The sequence below is a fragment of the Primulina tabacum genome, chromosome 9 (genome assembly GCF_025594145.1).
Source record: "Primulina tabacum isolate GXHZ01 chromosome 9, ASM2559414v2, whole genome shotgun sequence".
Lineage (NCBI taxonomy): Eukaryota > Viridiplantae > Streptophyta > Magnoliopsida > Lamiales > Gesneriaceae > Primulina > Primulina tabacum.
The window spans coordinates 35312856-35332250 of NC_134558.1; the positions used below are offsets into that span (position 1 = coordinate 35312856).

A 19395-nucleotide genomic window follows, 5' to 3' on the forward strand; every position below is an offset into this window, starting at 1 on the left:
CCGGAAAATGATTATTTTAAAAAAAATTGGTGGCGCCTACTAATAAAAAATTCAAATTCAAATTTTTTCCGTTACGTAATACCGTTATACGTTTTATTATTGTCTGTTTAATTTTGAATATTGTCGTGATTTTAAAAACGTTGTCGAACGGCGACTCAACAGATGTTAAGATCGAGAATAAATTTGAATTTTGATTTATTAACCGGATTCGAAGCAATCTTTTTCTCGCAAAAATTACCATGGAATTAAGTTTTACTAGATTTAGAGAAAATGAAAAAACAGGACCAAAATATTTGGCTCACAATTGGATTCACAGATTATTACCATTGGTATTAGTTATTCTTATACACGAGTAAAAAAAATTTTTTATCCCTAAATTATAAGCTAATATTAATATAATTTTTAATTGTTTGAATCTAAAACAAACAAAAGAGAAAAGAGAACAAAAATGTTGTGTAATGGAGTACAAAAAAAAAAACCAATTCATTCAGACTAATGTGACAAAACCAACCGATCCATTAAAAGTACAAACGTCCGTTATCTCCGCCGTCACTCAACTTTCTTACCGCTTTTCCTCTTCCCCGGACAAGTACCTTGTAATCTTGCCCATTTGGCCATTTGCAAAAACAAACTAAATTAAATAAAAAATTAATATATATTATTTTAAACATATCCAAGTATATATATATATATATATATATATATATATATATTATATTTTCTAAGTAACCCCACTGGCTTACTCAATAAATAGGAGTCCTTTCTCCATTCTTTCACACAAAATATGTATATGATCGGTTGAGGCTTGGAGCTGCCATAGAGTGATAAAGAAAATTATAACTATCTCACTTCAAGAAAATAAATCAAATAGAGAGATTTGGAGTCTTGCGCTGTAAACACACAATGTCACAGGCGGCGGCGTACGGCGGCGATGGAAATTTGAAGAAATATGTAGCAGTGGATTCTGATTCAGAGGATTCGTCAATTGGGATACCGAGTGATGATGATGTCGAGGATCACGGAGAGGTTCAGAGCAGAATCTCCGGCGGTGGAGCTCTGAATTCTTTGGCTTCTTTGGAAACATCTCTGCCCATTAAGTACTGAGCAGCTCCTCTCCTGATCTGTGGTTTTTGTTTTCTTCTTTGGTTACTTGCTGGCAAAACTCTTGGTTTTTTTTTTCTTTCCCTAAATTCCAACCATTAGATTGTTTGAAACCCGCCCCTGGTTTCATTCGATGGTCTCTGATAAAGATTTATGAATTGGAAAATCTCGATGAATCTGTGAAAAAATAAGCATGCATGACGAATGCCGTGCAAGAAATGTTCTCGATCGGTGCAAATTTAGCATGCATGGAGAAACATTTGTTGTGTCTCTAAATGGATAAAAAAATATACTTTTCCTTCCTTTTTTTTGAAAAATATAAATTTGTCTGTAATCAAATTACATTATGTTTAACACTCCAAGTAAATTAATACTCATCATATTTATATATAATGCAAATTGGTAAATATTTTATCGATTTGTGTTTTTTTTGCAGAAAGGGGTTATCTCTTCATTACGATGGGAGATCGAAATCTCATTCAAACTTGGCAGAAGCAAGGCTTGAAGAAGCCACACAACTGGCCAAAACTGAACATGCTTTCAACAAGAAAAGAAGACTGATCAACATCTCGCAGAAATTTAGGAAATACTCCAAGAAACCATCCAACAACATTGTACACCAATCCTCCATGCCTGCCTTCCCCTCCGAGGATCGCGAAGAAGACGACGACGCTGACGCTGAAAACGGAGCCATGGAGGATGAAGGAAGCAAAGCAGAGTGCTCTGATCTTGAGAGCTTGCAGAAAATCTAAAATGGTGCTAGATAGTATAGTCTCTTAATTTTCGTCCCATTACATTTTCCTTTTCGAGATTTACAAAAAAAAAAAAAAAAATTGATGTATAATTTACGAGTACAAGGCAGTATTATACATGGTATTGGGATATATGGTATTTGAACATGTGACGAACTAAAAGTTATTAATATATGTTTTAAGTAATTTTTTGTTTGTCGAATTTTATGTGTAAATTTTTTAAGGAGCTTTGGATTGTAGAAGTGCATGCATTCATTCGATTTGTTTGGTCACTAGAATTTTACACATTTTTCCGGCATACGCTATACTTCATTTAAGGGAATTGGACGGTTTCTTTACTCTGCGTTGTTATCGGTAAGAATTTAACTTATAACTTAGACCTCAAAAAATAATAATTTTATCCACGGAACTAAATATAAATTACATTAAAATCTTAACATTTTATTAATATATATAATTATTAAAACAGACCATGATACCAAATTTAATTACTCTAAGTGTCTCAAACTTAATAAAATAATATATATATATCGGCATTAAGCTAGATGTCTTTAGTTGCATTTGGAATATATAGATAAAAAAAACTTATGTGAGTCGGTCTCAAGTGTCGTATTTTGTGAGACAGATCTATTATTTGGATTATCTAAAAGTATTATTTATTATTGTGAACATCGATATGGTTGACTCGTCTCACAGATAAAGATTCGTGAAACTGTCTCACAAAAGACCTACTCTTGGATAGAAGGTCTGAGTTTCAAATCTATCTTATAAATTTAACTCAGAATTACAATGAAAGATTATAAATTTTTTATATTGCTCAACAGTTAAGTTTTTTTCTTCGATTTCAAATCTACTACTTAATCTTTGAAATCGTTCTAAAATCCAAATTTTTCCGCCCAAACATAAATGTATCATTTTATTAGTTTTATTATTTTCAGTTCCAATATGAAATCATTTTGCTAATAATTTGTTATTATTTTATTTTTCTTTGTTACGGGTCAAAATAAAGATTGGAAATAAATTTAGTTTAATAACTATATTACTTGAAAAACACAGATAATTAAAAATATATTTAGATTATAAATAATATATATTAATCATTTTCCAGATTATAAATAATCTATATTAGTTTTTTTCTAAGACAAAAATCATCTATATTAATACGGCAGCTGGAAAGGAATTTTCCATCGCGGAGTGTACCACTACCACCGCAGACTCCACTGGCAGACACCGAATTTGGGGAACCGTGGCGGTGGAAAACCCCGACAAGGAACCGCGGGGAAGCCAGATTTAACCTACGTGAGACCGGTGATCCTTTATATATATTTCTTGTTTTTTCAAATTTCTATGGTGCTGTCATTTTCTTGGTTTGCTTTTGAAGTTAAGAGGAACTTTTGTTGGTTCTTTCTTTTGTTGAATTCTTTGATGTTTGATCAAAACCCGTGAAAAGATAACGAAACAAAATCTATTCTTAGAAGAAAACTATGCATCGCTTTGTATTGTGCAACTGCCTGTTTAGTTTCAAGTACATTAACAGGAAACAGGTTTAGAAGGATTGGGCATTTGAACCGGTAGTCTTGATGGGATTGCTTGGTTTTGGTCGTTTGGATAATAGAAAAATCGTTGTTTGATTTAATTTTAATGATTGATAAATTTCAATTAGTTGAATCATTTGTGATATATTGATTAATGATTGTATGGGGATCTCAAAAGTTTGTTTGCAACCACATTGCCATACGTAGTATTCAATATCTCTTTTTTTTAATGATTAATTGACACGGTTCAGCTCAAAAATTGTGATGAATGAATGGCTCAGTATATTTTGGAAGTTGCAGAACTTACTTTTTAGAAATTAAACCTGAATCTTGAACATGTTTATACCATTTAAGGTCGGAGGATGGTCTAATATGTTGTGTAGCATGATCTACTGATTGTATTTGAGTGGGTTGTGAATTGGGAACTTTTAAGCACTTATAAATATGCAATAAAACACTGTGTGACCATATGCTCACGCTGTAATTCATTTTGGTAACAAAAGGAGATTTCATCAATCTGATTCCCACGATTCTTTTACTTGTTTAGCGCATTTTCATATTACCAATATGAAGAGTTGATATAATACTTATTGTTATTTGTAGATGGTAATTGCTGAAGACAATTGATAGTAACATGTTCATGTTGGAATGCCAGGTGCAAATATTTATAGAAAGCCACTGGTGGGAAGTTGCATTCAATATATAATCTAAACTAAGAAACAACAAAATTGGGATTGGATGTCTGTTAATACATATTCGTGGCTTAATAAGAGCATTTTTATGTGAATCTCTGAACCTTATTCGATGGATGCCTAATATCCATCCACCACACAACTATCTCCTTTGGGTATGACATACACATGGGTTTACCGTTATAGTGTCCTACGCTGGATAAGCCTAAATCCAGCTTAGCCATTTGTTGTGATTCAGTATCACGCACTATCTACGCGTAACATGTTGTTAGGTTATGTGTCGCAAATATATGTAGTGCACATAGTTGATTCAACAGGTGTTATGTATTGGATGCAAATATATACCATTCTTGTCCTAGCCATTTCATTCAAGGTGTATGGGTTTACTCCCCCAGATTTTTATTTCTATGCATCTGCAATTTTCTTGGTTGATGATTGTCATAATTTATGGGGTCTACAGGTATGGAATGCAAATGGTTGGAAATTTTCTGGATTGTTGATGTCCATTTAATTTAGTGAACTTCATTTGCGATGGGTTGCATATTTCTTGATCACCCAATTCTTTTGCCTTTGGGGCATGCTTTTTAACGAGGTGATCTTTTTCCGGTTGTAATAACTGCCGAAAACCTTCTTTTGCAGGAGGAGTTTCTTGAAACCACGGAATGGAAATAACAAATCATTTGAACTTGGTGGAAGAAGGGTTCCAATGCCCAAAAGAATTTGATATACCAGAGCATGCACTCGACAAGGAGGGATCAAGTCTGTCACTCTTGGAACGAAATTGAGGACTTAGTTCAGTTCCAAACTTTACATTTCGTCATTTAAGTTCTTTTACAGCTCTCTTCAGATTCTGAGTTTCTAATTTTCTACATTCGAAGCATTTCCAAGATATCATATTGTTTGCAAGAACTGCTGAAACCTTCTTTTGCAGGAGTGTTTTGTTGAAGTCCACACGGTGCAAAATTCAAATAATTGAACTTGGTGGAAAAGGGGTGGCAATGCCCTCAAAGAATTGGATATACCAGAGCATTCACTCGACAAGAGGATTGGGGTTGTCAGATTGTGAGTTTCTAGTTTTCTCGAAGAACTCTCTTTATTGAATCGTCTCAATTTAACATCCTCATGCACACACGCGGCAACTTGAAACTTGATTTGTACATGTTTCTTAGATTAATATGAATTTCTTGTATTCCAGTAATGACAGCAGGAAGGCCATTCCTTGGGGGATTCTGGAGTAAGGGAAAGAACACTGCTCAACAGGAACTGAAGATTGATAAATCAAAAAGTTCCTTCTTGTATTTGGATTCACGCAACGGAATGAGAGTGCTGCAAATTCTTGAATCTTGAGTAACAGAGGCGGCAAAGTTTTGTATTTAAGTTTTTCGAAATTCTTGTTTAACGTGTCATGCAACTTCATTCTATTAATGAACCGATGATTGCAATTGCTCAAGATACTTTTTCTAGCTTCTAAGGTTCATCTTTCAGTTCAAGATCCTTGTTTTTTTTTTTTTAATTTCTTTGGACTTCGAAAGTATTCGTAGATTTTCTATAGAGAAATTTTTCTTCAAAATCATAATAAAAGAATCATTTCCAGTATTTTTATTTTATTACAAATCAATTGGAGCGACCAAATTGAAAAGTATCTCGTTAATAGCTATTTGATATTTTTCGCGGGTAATGTTACACTCACATTCTGAGTGTTGTGTGTGTTGAGAAAATAATTTAAGAAAAATAATTTATAAAATGTAGAATTTTTAATTTAACTATTTCATTGTCTAAAAAATTATACGATAATTTTGTGATATTATATTATATTGAAGTATTAAAAATAATACGTCATAATTATTTCTGTCATAATATAATACGTCATAATACGTCATAATATATTTCTGTCATAAAAAAATTTCAGTGTAACAAAAATGGAGATAAGTTGGTTATACTGTGCTACATTATCTTCTAAAGGAAATCTCCAACAGTAGCTTTGCTCCTCCTCCGAGAGTGGAGTAATGGCCGAATCTTGAGTCTCCATTGCCGGAAAACATGCTTATACTACTGCAAAGCTCCGCTATCCATGGAACTTCAGCAATGTCGCCTCCATCATCGACCAGAATGACAGCTAGGCATATACGCAAACAATATCCGAGCAAACTGTCTCGCTCCCCCTCGGACCAGATCAATCTCAAGATGCTCACCTCCCGCGTCGTGCAACTCACCCGCCGCCGGCAGTTGGATCAGGTAATGTCATTCACCTGTTGCCTTGTTCGTTCCTTTTCGGTTCTGGTGATTTTGCATTGTCTTTTGGATGAATCGGTCAAAGTTTGTGAAAATTTGCGACGTTATGCGTGTCTGCTGAAATTCCAATGGGTCGGCGATTAAGCTGGTGCATCTGCAAGTTGAAAAACACGTTTAAGTCTAGGTTCAATTAGCAAGGAAGATTCTCGCGTACTGTGTGATTGAACTTTCCGCATCATACTGTCAATCCAATAATAACACACGGTAGGCAGCATTAATGAAGTTTGTTCCAATTCTTAGTTTTATCACCTTTCTTTTTGTTTCAGATATTTGAGGAAATAGAGATTGCGAAAAAGCTACATGGAAAGCTGAACACAATTGTGATGAATGCCGTGATGCAGGCATGTGTTCATTGTCATGACATTGAGTCAGCTCTCGGAGTGTTTGCTGAAATGTCGAAGCCGGAGGGCTGTGGGGTTGATGCTATCACATATGGCACACTTGTGAAGGTACTCTCAATCACATTTAACGATGTATCTTGTAGCGGTTGAATTTTTCTGGAACTAAGGTTGTGTTTTGGGAACATTTTTCGAAAATATTTCCTACCCCCAAAATCAAATTACATTCTCAATTACAATTTTACAAAACTGTATTTTTTTTCAATCTTATACCATCCAACATGGAATGCATTTAGGCGCAAAATTTTGTGGAGTACAAGCGTCTATTTTTTCGTTTAAAAAGTGCTTTTGCTAAAAAGGTGTTGTAATTGGGTGGACATATCAGAAAATATTGTTTCTAGGTTTTTTTCTTGGTTCTCTTTGAAATTTTTTTAAGAACTATTTTTTCACTATTATAACCAAACTCAGAACGATTTCTTCTATAAAACAACACTTGAAAAAGCTCTGATTAATAAAATACACTTTTTATATAGTCAGGTACATTGTTGAACTGTGGACTCATGATAATAATCAAAACCATCTTGTTTTACATGTTCCACATATTTTGAAGAGGTGGAGTAAATTTTTAGTATTTGAGAATAACTGTGGCTTTCTTTCACGAAGGGATTGGGTGATGCCAGGAGAATTGATGAAGCATTTCAACTGCTTGAGTCTGTGGAACTGGGCACTGCTGTTGGTAATCCACAGTTGTCTGAAGCTCTTATTTGTGGTCTCTTGAATGCTTTAATCGAATCAGGTTATAATTTCCACTCAAAAATTTGAGTTCTCTTTACATCATTCACTGTTAGATCTATGAAACTCTTTTTCTGATTTAGACATGTTATTGAGTTTGAAAAACTAATATATCTATCTTGCCAGGATAATTTTTTTTAAATATAATCTCTCACTATCAGTTGTCTCCAGTTTCATTTCCATGCTTGCTGACACTGCCTCTCTGTCATCGACGATCTAGTGCAGGGGATCTCCGCCGTGCAAATGGTCTTCTTGCAAGGTTCTGCCATGTGCTTCAAGAAGGTGGAAAACCATCTGTTCTGAGTTTCAACTTATTGATAAAGGTAGTTCTGAATCTTCTACTGTTATTTATGCCCTTGACGTTCAAAGATTCCAAGGGTGATACCCATACATTTAAGTTGACAATTATTGTTCCTTTGCAGGGATATATTAGTGTTGGTTGTCCTCAGGCAGCAATTGGTGTACATGATGAAATATTGAGGAGAGGTCTGAATCCTGACAAAATCACATATAATCATCTAATTTATGCGTGCATCAAGGCTGGAAACTTGGATGCAGCAACAGAGTTTTATGAACAGATGAAGGTCTCTGCACTTCTTTGAAGCCAGTTTGAAGCTTCGATAATGACTGTGGTGATATCAATTTCAGGTTCTCAAACATATCAGATATTTATTGCAGGACAAAGCTCTGAAAGATTATCACCACAATGATTTCCCAGATCTTGTCACTTACACTACATTACTACAGGTCGGTCGTGCATGCCACCCTTAGTTATATTACAACCAATTTGGCATTTGCCCTCTTTTTGGTAATTTTTAGCCGACAATCTTACCCTATTGCTCTTGTTGATATGGAATTGATATTTCTAGTTCATTGCAAGTGCAAATAATTTGTTAAAGTCGTGTAATATTTCGTTACTTGGAATCGTTTGTTGGTTACTTCATATATGACCCATAACACATGATATATTGTAATGATATAACAATATTTCGTTTTTGGTTATTTGATTGCCACCTACAATGTCCACATTCTCCATTATGAGGGCTTCTCCTCATTCGCTGTTTGAAAATTATCCTTTGGTTTCATTAATCACTTGCAGTGATTATACTCAAAAGTGTCGTATTTATAGGGGTTTGGTCAGGTAAAGGATCTGCATTCTATTGAAAAGATCTTGATAGAAATGAAATCACGCAACAAATTACGCATCGATCGTGTTGCTTACACTACTATTGTGGATGCATTGTTAACTTGTGGGTCAATTAAAGGTATGCTCGTTCTGGATTATATAAGTGTTTCTTCTGTTTCTAGTCATCAGATGAATCTGTTCTACCCAAAGAAGATAAGAAAAATTATACCTTATCCAGCATTTTATTAGCCAAGCAGGATCAAGTGTTTGTTATGATCAATCTTCCAACTTGTCTGTGGCAGACCGAAACTTATGCAGTCAATCTTTGTACAATGAGCAGGTGCTCTCTGTGTTTTCGGGGAGATGATAAAACAAGCTAAGGAAAAACCTATCTTAAGGCCGAAGCCTCATCTGTTTATGTCGATGATGCGTGCATTTGCTTCTGAGGGAGATTATGGAATGGTCAGAAGGCTCTATGAGCGCATGTGGCTTGACTCAGTGGGAACAATCTCATCTGTATTGCAAGTAGAATCTGACCACCTTTTAATGGAGGCAGCCTTAAATGAAGGACAGGTAAATTTCTTTTGCATACAACGTGATGGGGTCAATTGCCCACTTGTGATGTCTCTAATGTATAAAATATTCTTTGTAGATGTTCTCAACATATATATTCCAAGTCATTTTGGAGGAGAGAAATTATTTGGATTTTATCTAGAAATGTGACAAATTGAAGTCAATATGTAGAGAACATCATGTAGTAATTAATATTAAAATTTTCTGTTCTTAGCCAAAGCTTCCAGACCTTATATATCATCATAAACAAGTGCAACAACTGCACTAGAATGTGGAGGATGAATCTTTCTTCGTTAACAGTGTTGACTTATAGAACTGTATTGTCTATACTTTGATATCTATTACTTCTCGAGTTTGATATATTAAAAATGATACCTTTTTCGATGCGGCTGAACAATGAGAATCATAACTGACGCCCAAAATATGGTTGTCATTGTAATCTGGAAATTATATTCTAGTTTTAATAGTACTGTGTTTCATGCATCTAGATATCAGAAAATCGGAAGTATATAATTGACTATTTGTTGTTTCTAACAGATCTTGTCTCGTTAGTTGTTCCAGACTTTCGTTTTTGGATTTTTAACCTTCACATTACCAGTTACACGCTGATATGTCTTTTCACCAATCACATACTGCACTCAGTTCGAGATTTTCCTGCAGGTTGAATTGGCTTTGCAGAAATTGAGAAAAGTTACTCGGAAATGGAGGGATATATCATGGAACAGTAGAGAAGGCATGGTATGTTATTTCTCAGTTTCTGGGGCCTATTACCAATAAAACTTTGATATTAGTCTTGTTTAGTAACATGCTTTTTAGTTTGTAATTGTTTTGCTGACGGACGAACCACTAGCTTAACCTGTAAGAAGTCCATGTGACCTACCCATCTTAATTTTTCGTGATTGAGGCTTGAGAGTTTGTCTGTTGAGAAGCTAACCTTAAAATACATGCTAATGGCCCAATTCTGGCCTGTAAAAGCCTTTAAGCATTAAACCTACCCTTCTACTGTAGCACCTTTTTCTCTTAATCTTCTTGTGCAGATCAAGTGGTTACATTGGATGCCCAAAGATGTTCCCCTATTCAGGTAAACTGTTGATATTTAGCCTCAGATACCCCTTGGCCCAAGTGTCACAGGTGTAAATGCATCCCATGCTTGCATTGTTAAGAATACACCTCTTGATTGGCATTTGGCAGCAAGCCAGTGTGCTTGGCTGTGCACCTAGTCATGTAAGATCTACCCATTTCCTGCTTCATAGCGAGCATCACTTAATCCCAACTAGTGAAGGAAACAAAATGAGTGCGCATATCTTTGGACATTTCTGATATCTACCAAAAGAGCTGGTTCGAAATTTGAAAATCCTTGTCTCTGGCACCACTTACTGGCTGCAAGTAAGCTGTTGAGTGCTTTCAAGATGAGACTCAGAACCAGCCTTGACCTGAAACCATTAGGTTTATGGTCTTGGATTGCATATGCACATCATTACTCTCGTTTCCACAGTGGATGGCTTCTTCCTAGGTTTACTTGGTTCATATAGCATAGTAAATGCAATTCTATTTGCAATAACTCTCTTCTAATCTTGCAATGTAGGACTTTTCTTCTTTGCGTAGTTATGCAAACTATTTACCACTTCTAATGAGTGCATGGTAATCTTCACATGGGAGATTTTGCAATAGGGTTATGTAGACCAACCCAGCTGACTACTTTTTTTGCTAAGTTGGCGACATTCTTTGGGGAAGTTCTCCAAATATTTCCACTGGGTATACATTACTTTAGTGATTTGCAATGTAAGAGTTGTCCTACCGGTTACAAAATATTGTAAAAATGATTGTTATTCTCATCAAGTTTCTTATCTACTCTGAGTATATGCTACCTTAGTAAATTAATGTAAAAAGTGCCCCCTCTACTACAGTATATTGTAAAAATGATTGCTAGCCTCCTTTTAAAAGCTTGAAGGAGATATGCTAATCTAATTTCACTAGTTTGAAGGGAATGAATTAATATTTAAAATTTGCTCAATTTGATATTTATCTTTTACCAACTCAATACTTAGAATTGTCTTACTCAGTTGAATGTTGATGTTTTCTATTATTGCCATCTGCCTTGCATATGCATATAATTCCCTGCACGACACTGCAGGTTGCTCTACGACTTGAGGCGTTGATGGGTTTAAACACATCAATGTTGTGTCCTATCGTGCTTCCTCAGGTATTTAAAATTGATGCTGATGGATTTCACACATAGTTTGAAGTCAAGTGAGTTTCATTTTCTATCCATCATCTAATCCAGGTATCACTCAGTGGCATGATTGAGAGTATCATGATGCCATTTAGAGAAGCTCAGCCGCTACCAGCTGCACTGCTATTGGAGAAAGTTGTTATGCGGTTCTTCAAGGATTCTGTTGTACCCATTATAGATGACTGGGGAGGCTGCGTGGGAATATTGCATCGTGAAGACTGCAATAAGGTATGCTAATTTTATTTACTGTAACTGCTCCTCTACACCTTTTTAAATGAGGAAAATGAATTTTCATGTACTCCAAAATGGTATTGGAGAGTTAGCATACAAGTAGCAAGAGCTTTATCTTTTCTCTTTCTTCTCTTTTCTTCTTACGAACGGTTCATACATAACTTCATGAAGACATCTTCAGTATAGTTTTGATATTAAGAAAAGCTGGACTGAGAATCAATGTAATTGGAGTGATGTCCGATTGCTGTGAACTGAAATTTATGAAGTATTTGCTATATGGAAACAGGTTCTTTAGATCTGATTGGTAGATTTGTTGTGAGAATGGATTTTTTAGCTAGGTCATTAGAATGCATGGAGATTCCTGTTTAAAATGTTACAAAGAAGACCTGGAAACAGATAGGTCAATATCTAGTTTAATAGGGTACCTATTGCGAAATTTGATGGGGACCAAATGGATGAAACTGAACATTTTATGGAGCCTGGAGGTAACAATACATTCTGTGCAGCTGATTGAAAATTATCGCATCGAGGGAAGACATTTCAAATGTATATCCTTACCGAAACTGAATGCATAGACAAATAGTGTAGCATGATGCTCAGAAAAAATCTTAAAGATATGCTCCAATTCGAGCATAAAAAACTATAGAAAACATGGATTTACGCTAAACTCTATTTCTCTGAGACATCCATTGATAAAATGGGTCCAAACTCTAAAATTGTGAGTGTTCATTTTGATTGGTAGGATTCAGGATGCTTTTCTGTAGTTACAAATCGGTACTCGTGGCTACCGTCTGGTAGATGGAATTTAAGTCGTGATTAGCGAAAAAATGTTGTTCGTTCCAAAAGTTGATTAATTTGGATGCAATTGCATGGAGTGGAGAGCTCTCATTACCTACGAATTTGTATAGCTTTTGGAAACGAAATCATATTTATATAAAAAAGCCGCAAACTTCAATTATTAATACGAAAAGCCGCAAACTTCGATTATTTATTAGATGTCTTAAACCTCAATTCATGGTTACTATCATTGCAAATTATTGCATGTTGGAGCAACAGCTTTTGACTATATTTAGAAATGGATGAGTCATAACTTGTGAGAATGTTACCTTCTTCCGTTTTGGCATCATGGATGATTATAATGATTTACTATTGATGGTTTTCTATGCAGCTAGATGCGCCTCTCTCAGCACTCATGAGAAGTCCACCTCCATGTGTCACAAGTTCAACATCTATTGGATATGTCATTGATCTTATGCTACAGAAGAGACACAAAATGATAATAATTGTTAAACATGGTGACTTTCATGGTTTATCTTATGGCTCAAGTGTACGTGCCATAGGAGTTTTTACACATGCACATCTGAATAAGCTTAGCAAAACTTCATCATCAAAGTTACCTGATGAATTTTTTTAGCTGTCAGAAAGCAATGCAAATTCTTGAGATAGGTTCTATTATCTGCTTTAATTAGCCATGCCTTTTGGATTGTTCAATTAATTAAAACTATTGTCGTATATTATTTTCCAAGGAAGAAAAAGGGCAGACGGTGATTGTAGGATATATGGGTTCAGACTGGGAATGCTTTTTCTACTACTAAAAAGGGAATGTTGCTTCAATATGCACTCATTAAAATTGTATTAGCTTGTAACTGCTCGAATGAATCAGGAAGGATATTTTTTCCACATAATACACACATAGATACCATGTGTAAAAGATCTATTTGAGACTCCAACCATATGACAGATGCTTTGATAATCTTATACGTGTTTTGATTATTTACGTGATATACAACCAAATTTTCTGCAAGTCTGTGTAACCTACAAACCTCTGAAGATTTTTGAATGAGCTTTAGTAAATCATCTGATTACTTCATGTCTTACCAAACAAGGATTACTCCTTTTCGTCGTATGAAATCTCAGTGTTTTGCTGAAATTCTGGGAAATATCAATGTTAAGGCTTGTTACCTCATAGCTATAACATTGAAAAATGAATGCAATTTCTGTATATCAAAACATGTTAAGATTTCAGATACATCGCATGAATGTCACAATGCTACTTGCTAAAGAGAGATTCAGTAGAAGATGTAGCACAAAAGCCCATTATTATCTTCAGCTTTCTGAGGCTGAATGTTTTTGGAGTGGCGATTGGTTCATGGTTAACTGGCAAGTACAACTTCAATCAACAAATCAATGGATATATCAGGTTTTTTTGGTAGACTTCGCTGCAAATTTCTGATGACGCAACTTGGTAGCAGCAGTGTTTATTTGTAAGTATGATTTCTAAAGTCTTTTCTTTTCAATTTTGAAGCCAAAAAGAACTCCTTTTTTCCCTTTGTTGCAAAGCTCAAAATATGACTAATCTGGTTTCTTGTCTCATTTTTGTGATGGTCTAAGTATAGCTGTGATAGTTTTGAGTTGAGAATAACCTTGAATTTGTTAATATTGCTAAATTTCATTACTTGAAGTGTTGATTAATCATATATAAGCACGGATATCTGTTAGAAAATAGAAGAGACCATTATTATTTTTGTTTGAAATATTAATAGAAGTTGACGGGAAACTTGTACAGCGGTCTTCAGTTTATAAAATGTGCAGAAATACCATGCAGTGACCACAGTGGCAACATGCAATCCCTTGAAACGTGCTTGATACATGTTAAAAGTCAGGGACTTAACCGAGTTTCCGATCACAGCTCAAGGAAACATCGATTAGAGATGTAAAATTTTCAGTAACTATAATCAGAATGTCTTGCTATTGCACATAGTATACCGACGCCTTTGTACAGAGAACTGAAAAATAAAAAACAAGAAAGCAAAATGAGAAAAGTAAGTATTGATTGTCATATCATTCTCTGTGATATTTACGACAACGAGTTCAACTGTGAAAACAAATTCAAGTAAAAGCATTCTGCCAACCATTCCTCTTTGAGTGCCAGTAGGTATCTTGTATTTTTTTTCATTTCTTAACTTTATGCATGTATTTTGTTACTTAGGCTCCTGCAAGGATATGACAGTTTCAAACGCCCCTGCAAGCGCTTTCACCTTGTTTTTCCTCTGCTCCCGAAGCTTACTTGCAGTTTCCTCAATCACATCATTTGAAACTGCAGAATCCTTTTTTCCTTGTGGTACTTGTTTTTTAACTGCCAAACTTTCTGTCTCCTGCTTCTCTTCCCCTGCGATTTCTTGCACTTCTGTTTCTTTAGACTCGGTGGCTTTGTTTCCACTGGCTGCTGCTTCCTTGTTATCCAAGTGTTCTCCATGTTCTCCATCCTTTTGTCCAAGTTCTGCATCCTTTTGTCCAAGTTCTTCATCCTTCTCTTCAACTTCAGCAACGGGAATATCTGAAACACTTTCTTCAGTTTGATTATTATCACTTTCGTTTGAAGTGTGTTCTAGTTCCTGAAGTTTGCTGCCTGTTTCTTCAATATGTGTCTCGCCTTCTGGCTCTTCTGTCTTGATGCCGATGGAGGCGTCATCTTGTTCAAAAACGGTATACACCTCTTCAGTTTCAACCTTGACATGATCGCCTTTCTCCTCTTTAATCTTCTCCGAGTCTTCCAGCACCAAAATTTCAGTTCCCATCTCATTGTTGCTCTCAACTTGAGGTTTCTCTTCTTCAGCTTTGGCAACGGCAGATTCTTCATCTTCTTGTTTTGTTTCAGGTTGTGGGACGACATACTCATTGGAAACATCCATTTTCTCAGAAGGGCTAGTGACTTGTTCCTTCACTACGGCAGTACCACTTCCGGCATCCTGCTTTTTAACATAAATTCCAGTCTTCTTTACTGTACTTACAGGCCTGGCATACAGGGAACTCTGTTTTCCAGCATCCTTTGACTTTGGTGCCGTACTAGTTTTGCTGGAAAACGAAGAAGATCGAAGCGAAGGATTTGGTGAAATCCGTGATTTTTGTGTGCTAGAAGCCGATGGGGGCCTGTCAAATGATCTTCTTCTTGAAAGACTGGGCTTGTAGGCATTTTCACTGGCAACGGGTTTCTTGCCTTGTTGCTTCGGAATGTCTGTGGCAGAACTAAAGGTAGGCTTGAGATAGTTTGGAATTTGCTTTTCTGATGTAGCTGAATCTTGGTTTTTTGCAGGAGAGCTTGTTTTGGAAGGGCTGGGCCGGCTCCTACGCTGTGGTGCAGTTCCGGTTTGAGGAGAATTCGAAGGGGATGTTCCCCTCTTCTCCCTGGCAGGTGCGCCGTCTTTTGTTCTTGTTGCCATCTATAACGTCTAGCACTTCATATTCCACCTGCATTGAGGAACATATATATGCTTGTCAATATAAATTCCACTGATCACCCAGCTAGTGGAGTATGTGGGGGAACAGAACAATGGTACCCAAAGAGAAAATCTTCAAATTTAACATTCCCGATATATATATATACTGACATATGCTCCTTACATCCCCGATATATTTTCTGTCTTCACCATTCCATTTTCTAGTAATTGTTATAATTGGGAACTCAGCGAAAACAAACGCGGGAGTTCAGAGATCAAACTGTTGTTTTTTCAGAAGTACTCGTCATCTATTGAAATTTATAGTTGAGTTATCATAAACATATACATATTTGATAAAACCAAACTGAAGTTTATAAATGTTATAATGTCGAAATTTTTTAAGAATCGACGCATTAATGATTATTCGAATCAAAAGATTGAAACATCAAATAATCATATCAAATAGCGGACAGACTTAGAGCACATACATCGAATTAACATGTTCTGTCCTGTGTCCCAACAAAATTATAATTTAAGCTATTCATATCTCCCAAAACGTTGATGCACGTGTTATCTCAAGCTATTCGTCTCACCAACAAATGCCTATCAATGGATGCGATATCGCAAAATATCCAAATCTGCAAAGAAACAACAAATCGATGTTGTACCTTATATAATGCAAACGGATGAATGCCTTTCCCATTGAACGTTGAAGAGCAAGAAGATGAATAATAGTTGTGATAATAAAGATTGATATATGGAGAAATTAGAAGAGATGAATGGTTGGCGAAGAGAGGCTTTTGGATGTTGGGTTTGTTGGTAGAATGAGTGCGTAAATCATGCACAGCCTAAGATCCCAATAGGCAAGGAAGGCAAGGAAGGCACGTAGACTTTATTCCTTTTTTCTTTTTAACAAATTACTATATATATATATATATAATAAAATAATAAATGACTATTTCAAAGTTACATGATATTGTGTTTAAATATTGAATCAAGCGTTAAAGTTATAGTTTGAGGGTTGATTGCAAAAATTTTAAATCTTGATCATACTTGATTTTACGTTTCTTGTTTGATATAGACGGTAGTCGAAATGACATTCATGCTCATTTTAAAGGAAGATGTTTCATATTTAGACCTTTGAAACCGCAAACTTGTAACTTGTGTTTTATTGACTCTTATATAAAAATAATTTTTATTTTGATATTATTTTATGATTTTATGAAATTATGACATTTATTTTATCTGTATACTAATGCAAGCTACATAGATAAAACCTTTGAATATACAATAAATACCATGAGGTATTTTTTCGATGTAAAATCATGAAACTCATTAGAAAGCGTATTGGTATATTCTAAAATTTTTCCTTGTCGATTCAGCCGCCTAAAATAAGGATAAATGTCGTCGAAGCATGAAAATAACATTTGTGATGTAAACATCATGTTTCATTGGTAAGGACATGAAGATGTCCATTCACACAGATGAATGATTATTTGATGATGCATTGAACAAATCTCCCTCGAAATTTCCAAGTAGATATCACTTATCGAGTGGAATAGGCTGTGCTGTTATGGTTGTATATCATTAGTCATTTGACCCGGACAATGTGTAGGTTCTACGTACTAGCATGCACTTTGATCAGTTTGTCGACTTCATTGAAGTTTATCAAATGACGAGTTGAGTGTGGTTTCGAAATAGTTAGTAGTTGATGCATTGTATTCGGGGATTCACTGCCCACCTACGAGTGAAGATATCCTATGTGATATGATGAGTTAATAGTACAATGAATATCTAATCAGTGTGAGACATGCATATTCTGGGAAGATGTTTCCTTAGTTACACATAATATGTCACTATTGTTACTCAAAAATATTTCACATAGTTATCGAATTCATTTGCAACTTTCCATATACCAATGATTGCAGATTTGATCGGGATATATGAGTTGAAAAGATCGTATTATACGCTAATCATAAATTAAGATTCTTGCAGGCACTATCAGTGATACATAGGGGATCATTAGCTATACTACTAGAAACTCTTAGCATGATCCGATGGGTGCAATCAGACTTGAATCTAAATCTCGACAAAAATTTCATGTGGACTTCTTGTGCAATCTACACGAGGAACAAAACATATGATCGTGGATCTTATTCAGGAGATTGAAGAAGGCGGTTGATTCTAGTAGATCGTTCGTAGGTGTTAACAAGAAGAACCAAATCCGTTAATTTCAGACTTGTATGGTGTCAAACATTCTTAAACCAAAGATAAATCAAATCTAAACGTCTTATGAATGATTTTTAATCACATGATGCTCAAGAACATTTTACACGTCAAAATGAAAATTTCAAAAACTTTTGTTGCGTCTGAAATACAAGAAAATGATATTTCAAACAATTTTGATTACCACCGTATATAATATTTTTTTATTAACTTTGTATATATCATTATGTTGTCGAGTTGATGGAATCAAGACGAGCAATAAAAAAAATAAACAAAGATGTGATCTTTGTACGAGTAAGAAAAGCACGTACTCATGTAGACAAGAAACATAAAATTTGGAATGAATAACTTGGATGCTAAGATATAACGAGCCATTATCAAGAAATCAAGAGTTCAATTTTTTTTTTTGTCGTTTGTTATTTCAGTTTTGAGTCTGTCATATATGACTTGTGCAGTGAGAACACCAATATTAAATAATAACAAATATATATTTATCAACAAAACAAATAGACAAATAATGTAATCAGTATCTTAATAATCTTATATTTGTTCGATAGTTACTGTTCCATAATTTTTATTTCAATACTTTATTTTCTCGTTTCTATCTAAAAAAACAAAAAGAATTGGTATGTAATAATGAAATTCTTATTTTTTGAGTTGGTGAATGGATTTTTTTTATGGTGATGAAATCTTCGTCGTTGTCTTTCGATCTATACTAAGTAAATACTCGGATTAACGTTATATTTCGTAAACCACATCAATCATGTAAACAAAATTGGACAAACTCGTTCAAAAAATATTAAACTATTAATTAAACAGTAACCTACGCAATCAATACGCAACCAACCCAAACAAGGATCCGATCGATCGACATACATATTTTTTTGTAAGTACAGTTGTTGACAAAGTAAATTAAATACAGCGAATTAAAGGAGCCAACTAAACACTATGCTAGTAGTGGGCCCGTGACAATAGAATGTTGATGTGCAATTTCGTTTTAATAAATTAAAAGGTTCAATCATGATGTTGTATCACAGCAAGTTCGTGAGACCCAATCGTTTCCATTTTTGAATTTATTAATCCATTCCCTACCAAGTTCAATTCAAAGAAAAATAGCTGTAGATTAATTATATGACCAAAAAATAAGATGGTGACCACACACACATATATATATAAATAGACGGTATCACAAATCAAGATTTGTGAGACGAGTCAACCCTACAGATATTCACAATAAAAAATAATACTCTTAGAATAAAAAGTGATACTTTTTCATGGATTACTCAA

The 19395-nt window shown here is 34.9% G+C and overlaps 3 protein-coding genes and 1 long non-coding RNA gene across 9 annotated transcripts; 3 read left to right on the top strand and 1 right to left on the bottom strand.

The window, feature by feature from the left end:
- Nucleotides 1-799: 799 nt before the first annotated feature.
- LOC142504632 (KID-containing protein 1) lies at nt 800-2052 on the top strand. The gene is made up of 2 exons (XM_075617498.1): nt 800-1097; nt 1538-2052. The coding sequence occupies exons 1-2, from the start codon at nt 904-906 to the stop codon at nt 1851-1853; spliced, it is 510 nt and encodes a 169-aa protein (XP_075473613.1). The 5' UTR covers nt 800-903; the 3' UTR covers nt 1854-2052.
- A 951-nt stretch (nt 2053-3003) lies between these two features.
- On the top strand, nt 3004-5530 carry LOC142555560 (uncharacterized). 4 transcript variants are annotated; one of them, XR_012822434.1, is made up of 3 exons: nt 3004-3152; nt 4720-5142; nt 5276-5530. It is a non-coding gene; the product is annotated as an uncharacterized LOC142555560 (long non-coding RNA). The 4 variants fall into 4 exon arrangements; XR_012822435.1 differs by having other exon boundaries at nt 4720-4872; nt 5012-5530; XR_012822433.1 differs by having other exon boundaries at nt 3004-3161; nt 4720-5530.
- Nucleotides 5531-5985: 455 nt separating this feature from the next.
- Nucleotides 5986-14837, top strand: LOC142555561 (pentatricopeptide repeat-containing protein At5g10690). 3 transcript variants are annotated; one of them, XM_075666477.1, is made up of 13 exons: nt 5987-6315; nt 6639-6821; nt 7374-7506; nt 7728-7825; nt 7925-8086; nt 8151-8249; nt 8632-8767; nt 8969-9201; nt 9862-9939; nt 11336-11404; nt 11486-11662; nt 12834-13929; nt 14655-14837. In XM_075666477.1, exons 1-12 carry the CDS (start codon nt 6121-6123, stop codon nt 13077-13079), a joined length of 1809 nt encoding a protein of 602 aa, XP_075522592.1. In that variant the 5' UTR covers nt 5987-6120; the 3' UTR covers nt 13080-13929; nt 14655-14837. The 3 variants fall into 3 exon arrangements, with proteins under 3 accessions (XP_075522594.1, XP_075522593.1, XP_075522592.1); XM_075666479.1 differs by lacking the exons at nt 12834-13929; nt 14655-14837 and adding an exon at nt 10239-10282 and having other exon boundaries at nt 5986-6315; nt 11486-11653; XM_075666478.1 differs by lacking the exons at nt 11336-11404; nt 11486-11662; nt 12834-13929; nt 14655-14837 and adding exons at nt 10239-10282; nt 10787-11281 and having other exon boundaries at nt 5986-6315.
- On the bottom strand, nt 14371-15885 carry LOC142555562 (uncharacterized). Its single transcript, XM_075666480.1, has one exon. The coding sequence runs from the start codon at nt 15883-15885 to the stop codon at nt 14647-14649; it is 1239 nt and encodes a 412-aa protein (XP_075522595.1). The 3' UTR covers nt 14371-14646.
- Between the last annotated feature and the right edge of the window lie 3510 nt (nt 15886-19395).

Coding starts and splice junctions, on each gene's coding strand:
- LOC142504632 (XM_075617498.1), top strand. CDS start 904: ATGTCACAGGCGGCGGCGTACGGCGGCGATGGAAATTTGAAGAAATAT. Junction 1,098..1,537: donor GAAACATCTCTGCCCATTAA/GTACTGAGCAGC, acceptor TTTTTTTTGCAG/AAAGGGGTTATCTCTTCATT.
- LOC142555561 (XM_075666477.1), top strand. CDS start 6,121: ATGCTTATACTACTGCAAAGCTCCGCTATCCATGGAACTTCAGCAATG. Junction 8,250..8,631: donor CTTACACTACATTACTACAG/GTCGGTCGTGCA, acceptor TCGTATTTATAG/GGGTTTGGTCAGGTAAAGGA. Junction 11,405..11,485: donor GTCCTATCGTGCTTCCTCAG/GTATTTAAAATT, acceptor CATCTAATCCAG/GTATCACTCAGTGGCATGAT.
- LOC142555562 (XM_075666480.1), bottom strand. CDS start 15,885: ATGGCAACAAGAACAAAAGACGGCGCACCTGCCAGGGAGAAGAGGGGA.